The sequence below is a fragment of the Mustela nivalis genome (genome assembly GCF_964662115.1).
Source record: "Mustela nivalis genome assembly, chromosome: 16".
NCBI lineage: Eukaryota > Metazoa > Chordata > Mammalia > Carnivora > Mustelidae > Mustela > Mustela nivalis.
Window position 1 is genome coordinate 42627370 of NC_139035.1, and position 18178 is coordinate 42645547.

The 18178-nt window shown below is 41.2% G+C and overlaps 1 protein-coding gene across 4 annotated transcripts in view; it reads right to left on the reverse strand.

Annotated features, from left to right (window-relative positions):
* Window positions 1-13006, reverse strand: part of KLHL12 (kelch like family member 12) — a 30915-nt gene extending 17909 nt beyond the window's left edge. Inside the window, exons 1-4 of one of the 4 annotated variants that reach the window (XM_082702043.1) lie at window positions 12884-13006; window positions 10330-10563; window positions 5145-5298; window positions 3614-3831 (exon numbers count right to left, since the gene is read on the reverse strand). In XM_082702043.1, coding sequence (XP_082558169.1) covers window positions 3614-3831; window positions 5145-5298; window positions 10330-10563; window positions 12884-12982 — 705 coding nt within the window. In that variant the 5' untranslated portion in view covers window positions 12983-13006. Of the gene's footprint in view, window positions 1-3613; window positions 3832-5144; window positions 5299-10329; window positions 10564-12415; window positions 12609-12883 lie in introns of those variants that run through there. The other 3 variants (XM_082702042.1, XM_082702045.1, XM_082702044.1) reach the window with 3 other exon arrangements.
* Between the last annotated feature and the right edge of the window lie 5172 nt (window positions 13007-18178).

Genomic DNA, 18178 nt, shown 5'->3' on the forward strand with positions numbered 1-18178 from the left:
CAAACTAACCCAGCTGCCTGATGCATTAGATACAGAGACCTGTGCAGAAGGCGGTCCACAATTAAAAGTCTTTTTTTACAGACAAGGACAAGTAATAGTTGTAAATAGCTACATGTTAGGCTCTGATATAGTCTAGGTTTAAATGAGATTTATCAATTTATAAAGGGCTTTTCCAATCCTAAGCAGATATCCTTGATCTCACTGAAGATGGAATAAACTAGTATTGCAGAGAAACAACTAAACTGGGAGGAAAAAACCCCTGCATTAATACTTCACTGTGGAGAAAAATTTCCCCATCATAAATTTTCACAGGGAACTATTTTATGTATTGGATACTGATATTTAATGATCAGAATAGCCCTATGCACAAAGCACAATTACTATCTATGGCAGAGGAAACTGAAGATTAGTGGTTAGGTTAACATGTGTCACACAGCCAAAATAAACCCCAGGATGATTCTAAACCCCACGTCGTTTTAACCAGTACAATATACTGTTTCCCATTGCGTTAAATACTGTCGTTTTATATAATTAAGAGGAAGTATTAGTTGGGGAGTAAAACATCTGGTTCCTCTTTCTGGCTGGTATATGGAAGAGAAAAAAATGTGCCATTTGCTGTCTTTCCAGAAAAGGAGACAGTCGCAGTTTCTGAATAAAAGTTAGTCTTTTGCTGTACCTGTTCCATTTAATTTTATTCCAAAGTTTATATAGTTCTAAAACAAATGATTGCTGTGGCTGCTTGCTGATTTGGTCAATGAGAAACTAACTAGGCAACCTGCTCATAGTTTCTTGGAACAGAACAATCTGGAGCCAGATTGCCCAGATAGGAGGACTGGTTCTACCACTTACTAGCTCTCATATGATGGGTACCCTCAAAGCCTCAGTTTCTTCCTTTAAAAAGTGGAGACACTTTTGAGAACTATATTAGATAAGATATACCACTAATATGGTATATCTTATTAATGGTATATATAGTATTAAGGTATATGCCGTATTATTACCAATAATACCAAGAATGGTACCGTTAAAATGAAAAGTCCAGAGTACAGGGATTTTTATCTTTTTTGTCCACAATCAGATCACAGGCACATTGAACTGTTCTGGATACACCGCAAGTACCCAACATATATTTAATAAAGGAACCAATGGTAAAAGCTGAGTTAAGTTTTAGCTCTTTTATTACTATGCGCAGTAAAATTTCAAGTCTATGGTACTCATCCTATGTACTGTATTTTCTCATGTATGGATAAATCAAGAAAAATCAAGATATTCTAGCAAGTTACCAGTTTCCCAAGTCTGAAGAATGTGCCATTTGTCTATACCTGGCAATTCAGTGCATGGACACAATGTCCTACCATAACAAAAATGAGAACAAAACCTCAGAAATATTTGGCTCAGTAACATTTGTAACAGCAGCTTCTCTGGACTAATAGACACCATGTCGAACTGTAATATGATTCCTCTTCAGTTGGGAACAATGTCACCAAAGTGCCCTAACCAATTTTCCTTCAGAAAATTCAGTAGGGAAAGGCAAAAAGAAAAAGTTGACTAAAATTTGATAAGAGACATTATTAATACTATTTATTATATTACATAAAAATCTTAGTTTTAATAAAATAATTATCATTGGGTTTATAAAAGTATATTATAGGATTTCTTTCTTTCTTTTCTTTTTTAAAGATTTTATTTATTTATTTGACAGACAGATCACAAGTAGGCAGAGAGAGAGGAGGAAGCAGGCTCTCTGCGGAGCTCGATCCCAGGACCCTGGGATCATGACCCGAGCTGAAGGCAGAGGCTTTAACCCACTGAGCCACCCAGGCGCCACTATTACAGGATTTCTTTAGCAAATTCCTTCCATAGCACTTAACAAAATTCATCAGACTTTGATTCTTTCCAATATTAAACTGAGGTGCCACGAATTTCTGGGCTCTGTGAGGCATTTTCTGGGAGCTACTAACTAGAGAATTCGACCACTGGAAATTAATGTTTTGGGCTTCAAAGACCTCTCTAGCCCTATATTGGACTTCTCACTCCAACTGTCAGCCTAACTACAGATCTCCTGCAGTAAAAACTCGGCTAAGCTACTGACACTGTAATTTAGCATTAGGATTGACCAACATCCCTCTTGCTGGGTAAGTCACTGAACCCTTGCCTGCCCACAGGTAGTTTCCCCTCTGCTAGGTGAAAAACAACTCCTTCAGGGCTCAGTTCACATGTCCCTTCTTCCCACTCTGTCCCACTCCCAGCCCCGTCAGGCATTTATCATTCGCCTCCTGCTTATGGTCACCAACCTTTTTTCACTTCCTTTTTTTTTTTTTTTTTTTTTTAAAGATTTATCCATTTATTTGACAGAGAGAGAGATCACAAGTAGGCAGAGAGGCACACGGGGAGTCGGGGGGAACAGGCTACCCACGGAGCAGAGAGCCTGATGTGAGGCTCGATCCCAGGACCCTGGGATCATGACCCAAGCTGAAGGCAGAGGCTCAACACACTGAGCCACCCAGGTGCCCCTTTTTACTTCCTTTTTGATCCACTTCCTTCTTAAAAATTTTTATTTATTTATTTTAAAAGATTTTATTTATTTATTTGAGAGAGAGAATGAGAGAGAGAGAGAGAGCTTGAGAAGAGGGAGCATCGGAGGAAGAAGCAGACTCCCCGCCAAGCAGGGAGCCCAATACTTGATCCCAGGACTCCAGGATCATGACCTGAGCTGAAGACAGTCGCATAACCAATTGAGCCACCCAGGCACCCCACTTCCTTTTTGATCCACTTCTTTTTTGATCTCATTTTAACTTAGAAGGTTTAATTCTTCTTTTTCTCTAACTTCTTCACTTTGAAGAAGTTCATTACTCTCATTTATACTCTGTAAGTTTTGCCTTTTTGTCTGTTCTCTACCACTACACGGTGAACTACTGAAAACAAGAACTGTATCTCACTCACTTTGGGATCCATAGCACCTGGCACGTATAGTTTATTGCGAATATCTACTGCTGTATACCAGAAAGTCTTAATAAATGTTTGTAAAATGAATGAATAGTAGAGAAGTGTTCTACAGAAATCTACTTTATTTCCAATTTCTGCTTATTCTACATTCTCTTTAATAGTGATTCTTGGGACACCTGGGTGGCTCAGATAGTTGAATGTCGGCCTTTGGCTCAGGTTGTGATCCCAGGGTCCTGAAATCAAGTCCCACATCGGACTCCCTGCTCAGGAGGGAGTCTGCTTCCCCCTCTGCCCGCTGCTCCCCCACTTGTGCTCGTGCTCTCACTCTCGCTCTCCGTGGCAGATAAATAAAATCTTAAAAATGGTCAGTTGTAAGACATCTAGAGAAACATAAAAAAAAAAAAAAAAAAAAAGTGACTCTTAACCATTGGGATCATGAAGGTGGCTAACTCCCTCCCATAAAAATGCAAATAAATTTGGCATATAATCTCAGGGTATTGAGTGAAACCTTTGGAGCCAATACTGACAACTCGATTAAGGTGCCCTCCTACAGAAACACAGTAATTCCACCTTGTTTTTCCCAAGTTCTGTAATGGCCCAGTCTTTTTTTTTTTTTTTTTTAATGGCCCAGTCTTGAAGAAACCCGAATACCAAGCCGGATTTGTACCTGAATCTCATCACATTTGATTAGCTTTTCCACCTCTCCTTGACTTAGAAGAATGAATTCTTCATGCTGTACCACTTCAGGAAAATGCTTCTGGCTAAAAACCTCAGCTGCTTGCATCAGGTCAACACAGTTGTGAGTTTCAGCAAAATCCCTGATACCCAGGCAATTGGAGGGGTCCAACTGACTTTCTAAGAATTCACAGCAGGCTTGCTTCACACCTAGGACAAACACAGACAACGAACACTTCAGGGTACTTGACCAGGTGTGAACTGGTCTACATCCTTGGATCAAGGTATCTTCTCTACAAATCTTCTCTACAAGGTAACAGAGGAATCCTGGCTCAACATCTGATGATCAGATTAGAAATTTTATGCTTAAGGAATTCAATTTCTGTTTCATGTGTTATGTGACCTTGGCCTTCACAACTATGTCTCTGTTTTGGCTTTAAAATAAGTATAGTAAGACAAACTGTTTCTATGGACACTGGCACAATTAAAAATGCCTATAAGCCTCTTGGGAATCAAGCTTTTATAAAACCAATCACAATTTAACATAATGTACCCAATTTCTACTCTATTTCTACTCTATATGCAAACTTACTGAAAGACTCCAATGAAGGAAAACTAGAAGATACTAACACCAATATTTTATTTCTTTAATTGACAAGTTCAGATCATAAATCTAACTTTACAGCTGTGCAATAGTGCAAAAGCTTCATACTGTTTTCAATCATGTATTAAAAAATAAAAATTTTCAACCATGTGTTTGAAAAAACTGAAAATCATAGGAACATCAGGGCAGATTAAGAAAGACAGACTGGGGGGACGCCTGGGTGGCTCAGTTGGTTGGGCAGCTGCCTTTGGCTCAGGTCATGATCCCAGCGTTCTGGGATCAAGTCCCACATCAGGCTCCTTGCTCGGCAGGGAGCCTGCTTCTCCCTCTGCCTCTGACTGCCATTCTGTCTGCCTGTGCTCGCTCTCTCTCCCTCTCTCTCTCTCTGATAAATAAATAAAATCTTTAAAAAAAAAAAAAAGAAAGACAGACTGGGAATACGAATGTTTAATCCTGTGAAAACATTATACACTTTCATTTTTGTATGTCAATTTAAATTTCCAAGAGATAGTTTACATTCAAAAATTACAAGTACAAAAGGGTTTACCATGAATAATCCCTCGGCCTCCCTATCTACCTGGCCATCTAGTTCCTTTCCATGTAGGCCATGAATAGTTATCAGTCTCCTGTGTTTCCCTGTAGAGTTAGTGTATACATATATGTAAGAAAATGTGTCTATCATTCCCTCTTCCACTTTTTAAAAAACAGAAAAGGCGTAAATACTCTCTTTAAAAAGAGCCAAATACTCACATGTGGAGAGGTTCTTTGAAATTACGATTGAAATCTGATCTTCTGTGCAACAAGCAGTAAACATGAGTGCCTACAGTCTGTCTCTGTAATTTTCAGGATTAAGTTTACACCATTAATTTTAAACATTCCCAAGGCTACCCTGGCACGACAGCAATTTTAACATCCGTACCTTTCAGCTGGAGCAGACAGGCTGCAGGGAGCAGTTCTTGCACATTCTCCACTGTAACATGTACAGTTTCAGTGTACACAAAGTCCAACAGAATTTCCATGGTAGAAGCAGTTAAACCTTGAATATCAACATAAGGTTTTCCCTTCTCCGAAAGCTGAAGATTCAAAGGATATGAAATAATGGTGGTTATACTTCCCATGAGATGAAGGCAGAATCTCATATCCAAGAGCTTGAAGGAATGTTAACATTAATTGAATAAACAGCTTTAAAAAATTATAGTCTAATTTGTTTGATTTGTATAAAGCAAATATGGCATATATTTGTAGCTTTTCAAATTGGGGGCAGCTGTATGTAACCCAAGAGCACACAGTGAGGTGACACCTTGGAATATCAATTTTACTAGTGAATAATTTAAAACACTACTTTTGTAATAAAACAAACATAGATCTATTACAGAATAGAATGCAAGAATTCTGTGAACATACACTACTGTGCCGCTGAGCTTTCACGGTAAAACTCAAAATTTCAATGACGTTTCATGCTTGTAGAGGATCCTGTGGCTTACAGCTCCAGACTCTCCTACTACTTAGTATTGTTCTGTTTGTCCCTCTACTACACTTGGTAATGATGAAACATGCAAGTCATCTTAAGGGACCTTCTACTGTGACACTGAATGTAACTGAACTTTTGATACTTTTTCAAAATATTGGATTGAGTCTATTTTGGGATTACTGAATTGTTAGTGGCATATTTAGTCCTTAACTTAAGAGTTACGAGTATCAAAAAGGACAGATAATCACAGAACACTTTGACCAAGAGTGGAATTCTTCAGTTTTTACAGGACAGTAAACTACCTGGAAACTGATTACCTTATGAAAATTTTATTACATCTTAACCTTAGTTAGAAATTAAAATTACAAAACTTCCATTATAAACTAAATGACTTTATCATCTTTGATTTCTCCGTAAGCCCAAAATAATAATCAAGAAGTATTCTTGGGCGCCTGGGTGGCTCAGTGGGTTAAAGCCTCTGCCTTCAGCTTAGGTCAGATGATCCCATGGTCCTGGGATCAAGCCCCACATTGGGCTCTCTGCTCAGCAGGGAGCCTGTTTCCTCTTCTCTCTCTGCCTGCCTTGCTGCCTACTTGTGATCTGTCAAATAAATAAATAAATAAAATCTTAAAAAAAAAAAAAAAGTATTCTCTACCAAAGCCAATAACAAAATCAACCCCTAACATTAAAAATGTCGTTAGTGGGATGCCTGGTTGGCTCAGTTGGTTGGACGACTGCCTTCGGCTCAGGTCGTGATCGTGATCCTGGATTCCCGGGATCGAGTCCCGCATCGGGCTCCCAGCTCCATGGGAAGTCTGCTTCTCTCTCTGACCTTCTCCTCACTCATGCTCTCTCTCACTGTCTCTCTCTCAAATAAATAAATAAAAAATAAAAAAATAATAATAAAAAAAATGTCATTAGTGGGGCACCTGGGTGGCTCAGTGGGTTAAGCCTCTGCTTTCGGCTTGGGTTGTGATCCCAGGGTCCTACAATCAAGCCCTGCATCAGGCTCTCTGCTCAGTGGGGAGCCTGCTTCCCTCCCTCTCTCTGCCTGCTTCTCTGCCTACTTGTGACCTCTGTCTGTCAAATAAAGAAATCTTTAAAAAAAAAAAGTCGTTAGTAATCATTTTGGAAAAATGTTTTATTAACATTGCAAAAAGTAAAAATATTTACAAACAGAAACATATAAGTAAATCTATTCCAGAAATTTCTTACTCAACAAACCATATTCCCATCAAATGACTTAAATATGAAAACATTTTGCTATTTATTAACTCAGAACAATTTATAGTATCATTTCACATTCCTATTTGCTTTACAATTTTTCCAAGTGCTCCTTATTTCCTATTATTTCACCTAATTCTCACAGCAACCTGGTAAAGATTTAGAGGTCTGGTATTATTCCCATTCAAAGCAGTTATGTGACTTAACCAAGGTATTTAACTAGTAAGAGACAGCTAAAACTCAGGTCCTTTTGTCTCACTCAAACGATCTTTTCGTTGGACTTCATTCAAGGAGCATTTCAGGGCTGGAAGAGAACAATGAAACCATCTAGTTCAACTCCTTTATTTTAAAGATCAACCCAATGAAGTTAGATGGTTGTCAGGGTTCACAAAGCACTGATAAGAGAACTGAGTCTTGGACCTAGATCTCTGGACCCTCTCCTTTGTATCATTTACTTTAAAAAATAAAGACAAACCATCTGGCATTTTCTTGCCTAATACCAGTTTTTAAAGAAAGACTATAAAATAATCCCTGATGAGAAAAAAGAAAGAATTCTTTTATAGAACTCCATACCAATTTCAATGTGCAGAGAGAGCAAAGACAGGCTAATTTTCCTCAAGCTGACAAAGAACAGGATGTACAATATATAATTAGTAGTCAGCAGTCCTGCTCCATTAGTACCTCATGCTCAGCAGCTGCTGAGAGAACCTTCCTTACCCAGTTAAATGCCAACTGCTTCTGATGCTCCTGGGCAGTTATTGTTTCTGGAGGAAAACAGGACGTGATCGGTGATGTTGTATTATACAAGAGCGTTTTAAAATTAGCCTGAATTAGCAGGAATGATCTGGCAGGTTTCCATGTTTTTCCTACCAGCCATGTGACCAAGCATTGGCTCAGAGCATCATAAACTATTTTGGCTCTGAAATTATAGAATATAAAAATCTGCATATCAGAGGCTGAGGAAGCACAGTAGTTAAAATTTGTATAAAGCAACTAAGTAAGATTTGTATAAAGCAATATGGCATCTATTCATAGCTTTTCAAATATGGCATATATTGTTTAGGTTTAGAGTCAGAAAATTTAGAAGTAAACCCCACCTCCACCATTTATAAGCCACGTGACCTAAGGCAAGTCATTTAATATCGGGGACCTTGTTTCTTCGTTTGTAAAATGAGATGGCAACATCTAACTCTAGGGTGAATGAGATATAACCATCACTCTCCTATTCAGATCCAACAACAACACCTTCACTAAGGTAAAAAGATGAAAGAAAATATTGCTGGTTTAAAAAAAATGTCTTTTAAGATTTGAGAAAGAGGAAGAGAGAGCACGTGCACATGCTCACGAGCAGGAGAAGAGGGAGAAGCAGGCTCCCCTCGGAGCAGGGAGCCCAACGTGGGGCTTGATCCCAGGACCCCAGGATCATGACCTGAGCCAAAGGCAGAGGCTTAATGAACTGAGCCACCCAGGTATGCCCCGTTTCCTTTCTTTCTTTTTTTTTTTTTAAATTTTAAAGGGGCGCCTGGGTGACTCAGTCAGTTAAGCCTCCAACTCTTGACTTTGGGTCAGGTCATGATCTCAGGGTTGTTAAGACTGAACCCTCCATTGGGCTTCCCACCAGAGATTCTTTCTCTTCCTCCCTCTGTCTGCCCCTTCCCCCATCCCTGCTTGCGTGCTTTCTCTCTTAAAAAAATTTTTTTGAAAATAATGTTAACATGAGATATTTCAGACATATGCATAAATACAGATACATGATATAATACACTGGTATACTCTCACTCAAGCTTCAAGACTTGGGTGGCTCATAAGTTAAGCATCCAACTCCTGATTTTTTTAATTATTTGACAGACAAGAGATCACAAGTGGGCAGAGAAGCAGGCAGAGAGAGAGAGGGGGAAGCAGGCTCCCCGCTGAGCAGAGAGTCCGATGCAGGGCTCGATCCCAGGACCCTGGAATCATGACCTGAGCAGAAGGCAGAGGCTTTAACCCACTGAGCCACCCAGGTACCCCCAACTCCTGATTTCTTGATTTCAGCTCAGGTCATGATCTCAGGGCTGTGAGATTAAGCCCTGTGATAGGCTCCATGCTCAGCTTCCCTTCTCCCTCTGCCTCTACCCCCTACTCCCGTACTCTCTCAAATAAATAAATCTTTACAAAGAATTCAAGATAATTGATTTAAAATTTAAAAAACCAGACTTGCAATTTTGAAAAATAAAAAAAGTTGCAGTGTTCTCTGTTGTTTGGCTTTCTAAGAGCACTTCACAATATATTCAAGAGGCTCACTCTACATTTTAAGTATTCTACCAACTACTAAAGCAGTAAAAAAAAAAAAAAAAGGATTTATTTATTTATTTATTGGGGGTGGGGGTGGGGGCAGAGAGGGAGAGATGCTTCAAGCAGACTCCCAGCTGAGTGGAGAGGACCAGGACGGAAGGCAGGTTCGTCTCATACCCATGAGATCACAACCTGAGCTGAAACTAAGAGCCGCTTAACTGGCTGAGCCACTCAGACACCCCTAAAACAGTCTCTTTCTTTCTTCTTTCTCTTTTAAAGATTTTATTTATTTATTTGACAGAGAAAAAGAGAGAGGGAGGGAGAGAGAGAGGGCATGGCGGGGGTAAAGGGGGCAGAGGAAGCAGGCTCCCTGCTCAGCAGGGAGCCCAACGTGGCTCAATCCCAGGACCTTGGGATCATGCATGAGCTGAGCCGAAGGCAGACGCCTAGCCAAGATAGCCACCCAGGCGCCCAACAGTTTTTCTTCATACCTATAAGCACAACCTTTTTTCTTGTCAAGTCAACCTTTTCCTTATTCCCTTTAACTGCTTACACCCCACAGCAGGCATCTTTTTCCAGGTTAAACTCCATACACCTCCGCCGTCACGCAGTCATTTATTAAGTCGTCCTCCTCTCATCTGAAATTACTCTAAATCTACACTGGTCGCATGACTGGTGATTTTCTTCATATACTGTTAGGTGGAGTTGGATGAGGACTAAATCCTACTCTTCTTTCCTTCCTTCCCCATTATCCTCCTCGAATTCACTTTAAAATATTAGACTTTAGAAGGAGGAAAAAAAACCAGGAAAACAAATTTTAAAAATAAGTAAAATCCAGTAGCTGACATTTGTGTTTTACCACATGCCAGACACTGCTCTAAACACTTCATGTCATTTTCTCAAATAACTGCCACAATAACCATATGTGATTGCACATTGCAAATACCCCTAATTTAGAGATGAGGAAACTAAGGCATCGTCTAAAGGCAGATTTTGACCACAGTCTGCCCACCGAACCACCATACTATAGAAATGTACTATTACATCAAGCTTCTACTATTTTATCCAATGAGATGAGACAACTACAAGGTTACAAGTATGCGTTTCATTTGTGAGGTGGTGACTGACCACTTACCTCGCTGGTGAACATGGCACAGAAATAGTCGCTACAGGCAGCTAGCACGATCCGATGGGCAGGGAAGTCTTTCTGCTCTACTCTCAGGGTCACATCACAGAGGGTGTTGCTCTTCCGGAGAGAGTTCATTGAATTGAGGATGGATTTAGCGTGAGTATTTGTCATTATGTCTTTGGGGGCCATAATGCCTCCCATCAAGCAATATGGAGAAGGAATGAAAGGGGTCCTTGGATGCTGCACGTGCAAGAGAAAAAAAACCCAGGGCACACTTGAAGGACTAGGAAAATTAAACATATTCAATTAGCTATACAAACTGAGGCAGCTTCCTCAGACCAAACAAAAGAGTACTCCTACTACTGGTCTTCACACAACACTATAGCCACAAACCCAAGTAAAAACAATCTCCTCTTCCTACAAATTCCAATATCGAGTGCCCCTTCCACTTGACATTTACTATAATCAATACTCAACTGTACTTTAAATGGAAAAAAAAACCATACATATCTTGCATATCTTCACAATGCTGTCACAGTCTCAAATGATAAAATGAAAAGATAAAATTTCTTAGAGGTGTGATATCACTATTACTTAATATACATAAATAGATTAAGTAGATAAGTATTTAGAGGATAGGATTCTGTTTTATATATATTTTTTCCCTATACTAGAGCAGGTGTACCTTAAATGTTTAGATATCAAATGCAAGAAAAGAAAGATTGTGTATTCAACTTAGAGCAATAAAGGCCAGAGTTACTGAAAATAACTTTTTTCTAAAGACATATGCAAAGAATTATTATGACTTCCAAATATATCTGGATTTCTTCTTAAAATGACATTTCAAATGAGGACCCATTACCTACACTACATAATGGAAATACTGCAAGCTTACCTATGGGCTCTCAAGTTATTGAAGGCTCTACATTAGTAGCAAATGTCCAGTAGTAATTCTTCTATACTGAAACCAAGAGCCTAATTATTAGGGTAGAAACCTATTAAAACTCCACTACTAATTTCACTGCTATAGCCTGTCACTTGCAAAATTCACTTACATGTATCAAGTTAAAAAAAAAACCAGTAATACATTCTTATTTAAAAGACCCAATGTATTTTTTACTTTCTTGGTTGTTGCCAGGCTTTAGTGACCTTTCTTTTTTGTCTCAAAAAAGGACAATTTCTGGGGAATGAAATGGGATGGTTATTAAGAGTCTATTTGGAATCTATAACTTTCTGATATAATCCAAGGGGAAAAAAATTAAACAATGATCTTCAAGAGTCCACAACTCACAACCATAATTTTTGAATAGCACAAACGAGATCCTAAATTCTCACCTACTTCTATATGCAGTTAGCATTATTATTTTATAAGAACTCTACTTAAGCTCTCCAACAACCTGCAAGATCCATTTTACAGAATAGGAGGCGATTCGTCAAAGTATATGACGTTTTTCAAAAGTATTTTCCTTAAGTCTATTTACTTCCAATTCTGGAGAATTAAGAAAAAATCTGAACAGATGCCCATTTTCGGTGAAGATTTTCTGAGTTACCACAGGGCTCAGCCTAGGACTGGATTTTACAGTTTGTGTCACAACCGACAGTTAACCTTAATTCCGTGTAGTCTTCCTCCTTGGGCATTCCTGCCTCATCACGCAAAACCTCAGCCCTATCTTTCCCTCTCACCTTTCTGGAACTTCTGTTAACATCTGAATAGAGGGATTCCACCACGGAAGCCTCGGGAGGAGGGCGAGAGCGGAAAGATGTCAAATTCTGGAGAGACTAAATTCCAGATGGAAGAAGGGGAGGATTCCAGGTGGGAGAAGGAAAGACAGCCTTCCCTCCTGACAACACCGGGAACAGCTCTGGCAGTTCCAGGTGGAGGTCCTGGAGGGGCGCGGTCAGGAAGGGGCTGAGAGGAGGACGCTCTACACCAGAAACGTCCCCGGCCCCGCAAGCCTCTCTCAAGTCTCCGGCGTCTCTGCCTTCCAACCCCGAGGGAGTCGATGGATGGGGTGGGGGGAGGGCCGTAAGCGGCAGCCAGGGGCTAGGAAGGGAAGGGCAGAGCTGCCTGCCACCTCCTCCTGCAACTCACCTCCGCTTGCGGGCCCACCCAGCCACGCCGGGCCTGTTCCCCGCCCGTGGGGATTGGGTGGGGCGCGGGGCCAGCAGCCGGCTCAGGAGGAGCCCAAGCGCTGCCGCCGCCCCGACCCGGAGGCTCTGGAGCCGTCACCGTGGTCGTCCGGAATCTCGCCTCCGCGGCCGCGCGACGTGATGACGTAATGCAACTCGAGACCCGCCCTCCTCCCGGTCCCCGGTTGCGTCACGTGAGCAGGAGGCGTCATGTGACCTTCAGGTACCCGGGGGCCGGCTTCGGCCCACTTAGAGAAAGGCGGAAAGAAAAGGTGGGGCAGGGTGGGGTCCGGCAAAGAGGGGCGGGTGTACAGTTCTCTGCCGGGTGATTGGCTGAGACCAGATTCTGCCCCAGTCGCCCGAGACCCGGCAGACGGAAGCGATTCCACGTTTCTAAACTCAAGGGCTGGTTGCAGGAAGCATCTTTTACCTGCCGGGTTTTCAGGAACCCTCTCACATCGAGAAAACCCACGGGGGCTTCAAGTTTCTTTGCGTCCATTGTCCACAACGGCCTTATCCCGCGGACCATGGCTGTGGGGAGAATCCTCTGAGCCTTGCGATCCACTGACCTCAGCATTCTCTGCATCATAATGGGCCTATCATCACCCTCCAGGTGGTTCTCCTCTACTTCTTGTAGTGCAGGACAAAGAAGTGGAAGGAACTTGTGGTCACTAGAAGTTGGGCGCTGTGAGGGAAATTGCAAAGGATCGTATGGGAAGTCCCAGTAGTCATATCCCCCTCTTTCTCTTCTGCTGGCTTTTCACCAGCTCGCGGGTGCAGAGTGGAATTTTGTTTCTAACTGATTCTGGCATACTTATCTTAATGGTCCAGAGGGGAATGAGAAATTACCAACTTCTATGCACGTCCAAACTATTTTTGATGGTACAGTGCTTCTGCTTCTGCCTTATCCAGGGGGAATATGTTCCAAAGCTCCCAGAGGATGCCTGAAATCACAGATAATGCTGAATACTGTTTTTGCTATGTTTTTTCCTGTGCATATGTATCATGAAGTTTAATCGTTAAGTTAGGCATAGTAAGAAATTAACAACAGTAGTAAAACAGACTACACACACTAAAAGTTTTGTGAATGTGATCGCGCTCTCTAAAACCATGGTACAGTATCCACTGTTCTCTTGATGATGTGAGATGATAAAATGCCTACGTGATGAGATGAAGTGAAGGGAATGATGTAGACACTGTAACATAGTGTTAGGTTACCCACTGACCTGGCCATATGTCTGGAGCATCACCTGGTTCCATAGATCAGTGACTACCAGTAACCGAAATTGTGGAGAAGGGAGAACTACTGTACTGTTTTCCTTTGTAGGGCCTTTGATTTACGGATAATAAAATGATAGCCTAGTGGATAGCAATCTAATTTTACAGTGTTTCCATCTTTTGTAACATCTCTCTCTGATCTAAAAGTATTCCTGATTGGGCCACCTGGGTGGCTCAGTCATTTAAGCATCCCACTCTTTGTTTTGGCTCAAGCAGTCATCTCAAGAGTCATGAGATTGAGCTCCATCTCAGGATTTGGTGCTCAGCAGGGAGTCTGCTTGAAGATTCTCTCCCTCTGCCAAGCACCCCCCACCCCGCTTCTCTCTTGCATACACATGTTCTCTCACAAATAATCTTAAAAAAAATGAAAGTATCCCTAATTTACACATTATGGGTGGGCAAGCAGGACTGGCACAAGTTCTATTGCATTTGGAAAACATGAACGAAAATGATGAATGAAGATAACTTCGAGTGATTTTCATAAATTTATCCCTCATATATACTCATGCATAGGTAAAATGATGTGTGCACCAGGTTCTCTGCAGATTAGACTGAAAACGAACAAAGTACATCAGTAGGGAACTGCTTCAACAAGTGTGGTACATTCATATACAATCCAATATCATGAAGTTGTGAACAGTGTGTATAGGTTGCTATTATTTGTGTAAATGTTTGGGGAAATATTAATACTCATAATTGCCTGTATATGTACAGAATTCACCTGGAAAGATACATAATGTTGGTTTCTTTGGAGAGAGGAACTGGTTGGTCATGAGACAGGGTGGAAAGATCTTTCCCTCTATAAATTGTGCCTTTTGAGCTTTTTCATCATGTAGATTAAACATACATCCAATTTAAATAAAAAGTGAAAATGGGGCGCCTGGCTGTCTTGGTCAGTGGAGTGTGCAACTCTTGATCTTGGGGTGGTGAGTTTGAGCCCCATGTTAGGTGTAGAGATTAAAAATAAAATCTTTAAAAAAGCAGGGTGCCTAGGTGGCTGAGTTGTAAAGCGTCTGCTTTCGGCTTGGGTCATGATCCCAGGGTCCTGGGATCCAGCCCCACGTTGGCCTCTTGGGAAGCCTGTTTCTCCTTCTCCCACTCCCCCTGCTTGTATTCCCTCTCTCACTGTCTCTCTCTGTGTCAAATAGATAAATATAATCTTTTAGAAAATCTTTTAAAGGGGCACCTGGGTGGCTCAGTTGTTCAGCATCTGCCTTTGGCTCAGGTCATGATCCCAGGGTTCTGGGATCAAGCCCCCCATTGGGCTCCCTGCTCAGCAGGAAGCCTGTTTCTCCCTCTCCCACCCACCCCTGCTTGTGTTCCTTTTTTCGCTGTGTCTCTCTCTGTCAAATAAAATCTTTAAAAAAAGAAAATCTTTTTAAAAAAGAATCCCATGTTTTCCAGATGCAAAATAGCATTTTAATGATAGAGTGCCTAATTCCTGTCTGCTAAATTGAGAATTTTTCATGATATGAGAGGGAACTTAAAACAAAAAGTGGCTTTGTTTAGAATATGCCCACACTTTTCCCAGAGAATAAAAGATGGAGAAACTGCTAGCAAAAAAGCCAGAACACTGAGGGAATTAGTTCAGGCTTATCCAGTTTTCTTCAGGGATATAGTCTCAGCATGTTTTGAGTCTTTAAGTCATGAGGACGCTATCCTTTCCCCACAAGAATATTTCTAGTCATTTGGATAACTAACCCAAAACCCTATAACCCAAACTTATTCTACATTTTTAGGCCCATTCTGGAGGGCTAGGGCTGGATAGGGTGAGTCAGTCAGTCCGGTTCCAAACATCATCCTGCCTTTATGGTTTGGGTATTTATATTAAAGGGTTTCAGGAACAGAAAACAAAGAACTGGTCTTGGAACTCCAGATTAAGTACATAGAATATAGGTTGAATCTCTGAAACCAGCTAGGTAGGATCCATTGCATTTCTGTACCACCAGAGCATGGCAGACAAAAGAATATCTCTCTTAATCATTCACTGAATGTCATCAGAGCAGGTCCCCAGTTGCTTTGAAATTCATCAGTGAATTTGCACCCAGGTCATGTCTTCCAAGGGCTGGTTCCAGGCCCTTTTCTGGGGATAGGAGAGAGAGATGCTAAAGCAGACCTTTTCTAGGGAAAACGGGACTTCATTGTCAGGGAACTCTGGGTCAAGGTCTTCTCCCAAACAAAGGGCTTTGCTGAAGCTTTCTTAGATTGCAAGGCAGTTGAGGATGCCTCTCCCAACCTTCTCTCCCTCTTTTCTTCAGTTGGGGGGGTGGTCAGAATCAAATCACAGCTTCATGGCTCTCCCTGCCTTCTCTGGCTCCCTTTGTATTTTCTTTTACATATATGCGTTTCCCGTAATAAAAATCCTTGTATACTTAATTTCATCTTGAAGAATGCTTCTGTGAGGACCAGACTGACAAGAGTGTTCAAGAATTTCCTTAGATTTTATCCATTTGTAGTAATTTAAGAGTTTACTAATGTTCCCAAACTTCTATGTTTAAATTGAAAATGGATGTTCTAAGGATAGAGATAAGTTAGTCTCCATCCTAATTTTTAATTTATTTTATTTATTTATTTATTTATTTAAGATTTTATTTATTTATTTGACAGACAGAGATCATAAGTAGACAGAGAGGCAGGCAGAGAGAGAGAGGAGGAAGCAGGCTCCCTGCTGAGCAGAGAGCCCGATGCGGGGCTCGATCCCAGGGTCCTGGGATCATGACCTGAGCCGAAGGCAGCGGCTTAACCACTGAGCCACACAGGCGCCCCTAATTTTTAATTTATTGATAGGGAAGAGCTAAAGGCTGATCCTTTTTTTTTCTTGGCTTTTCTTTAATCAGAGATTGGCAGTGTTTTGTCATCATTTACTTCTTTTCTTCTAGTGCCTACTATACAGCCGGTCCTGAACAAGTATTTAGGAAGTGAATGAACTACATGTATACAGCTAGAGAAAGAAGATAATATTCATTTGCTACTAGTTAGCAGTTCTGATAAAGGCAAGGGAGGATACAGAAATCAGGAGCAGAAGGGATTTTTAAATGATCCAAAGCTTTAGAGCATGGGGTTTAAGTCAGCATGATCTCCAGATACTGACTCCAAACCTGTCCATCAACTTGGCAGAAAGTCTTGGTCTTTTGGGACCTTAAGTTTTCCTTCCTTCCTTCTTTCTTTCCTTCCTTTTTAAATATTTTATTTATTTGATGGAGACTCAGCAAGAAAGGGAACATAAGCAGGGCGAGTGAGAGAGAGAGAGAAGCAGGCTTCCCACTGAGGTGCTTGATCCCAGGACTCTGGAATCATGACCTGAGCCAAAGGCAGACACTTAATGACTAAGCCACCCAGGTGACCCACAGGGCCTTAAGTTTCTCTCATCTGTGGATTGGGATAATGCTACCTACTTCACAGGGGTAGAGATAAAAAATATAGAATATGACATATGAAAAGTACAAAGATAAAAACCTTCTCTCTTAGATCCTCTTTTCTGGGTCCTACTACTGACAGATGAGCCAACACCTACACACTAGGGTTCACTAATTGCTAGGGATCTCTGTATGTCCACACGTACAAAATGGATGCAGTCGGGTCAGATGCGGTCTGTTTCCTTCCAGCTTTATACTAGTGACTGCAAACTTAGCTGCTTCCAGAAGCTAGGTCAGTGACCCCAATGAGTGAGGGGCAGTGACGCACTGAGAGCACAAGCCCTCCATCAAGGGCATTGCTGGTACTGAGCAGCAGGTGACTGCACACTGTAGGCCAAACAAAACATGTTTGTGAAGGTTTGCAGCCTGCCAGTCACCAGTCTGTGACTTGTGACATCAGCTCTTTAAGGACTTTCTGAACTTCAAGTTGTTTTGTATTCAACGGATATAAATACTTCTGTATGTGCAAGAAAACATAACTATAGTATAAGGCACGCCCAGGTACTCACTGCCTGGTTAAAAAGATGGGCACCAGGGTGGCTCGGTGGGGTAAGCCTCTGCCTTCGGCTGAGGTCATGATCTCAGGGTCCTGGGATCGAGGCCCGCATCAGGCTCTCTGCTCAGTGGGGAGCCTGCTTCCCCCTCTCTCTCTGCCTACCTGTGACCTCTCTCTCTCTTAAATAAATAAATAAAATCTTAAAAAAGAAAAAAGAATATAAACATTACTTTTGAAATATTCTATGGGCCCCTGTTCTAATCCTGTTCTTACTCTTCCATAGGTAACTATGTTTTTTTCTGAATTAACATTGCTTCTTTCAAGTTTTTACCATGTCTATATCCGTGAACTAGCACTAGTTTTGCACATTAATAGCTTTATGTAAACGCAATCATACCAGATGTATTCTGTGAGTTGTTTCCCTCCTCTCCCTAATCTGAAGATTCATCCATGTTGTTGCTTGTCACTGTAATTTTCACTGCTAAATAATGTTTTCTTATAGGAGTAAACCAAGATTTATTTTTCCATTCAATAG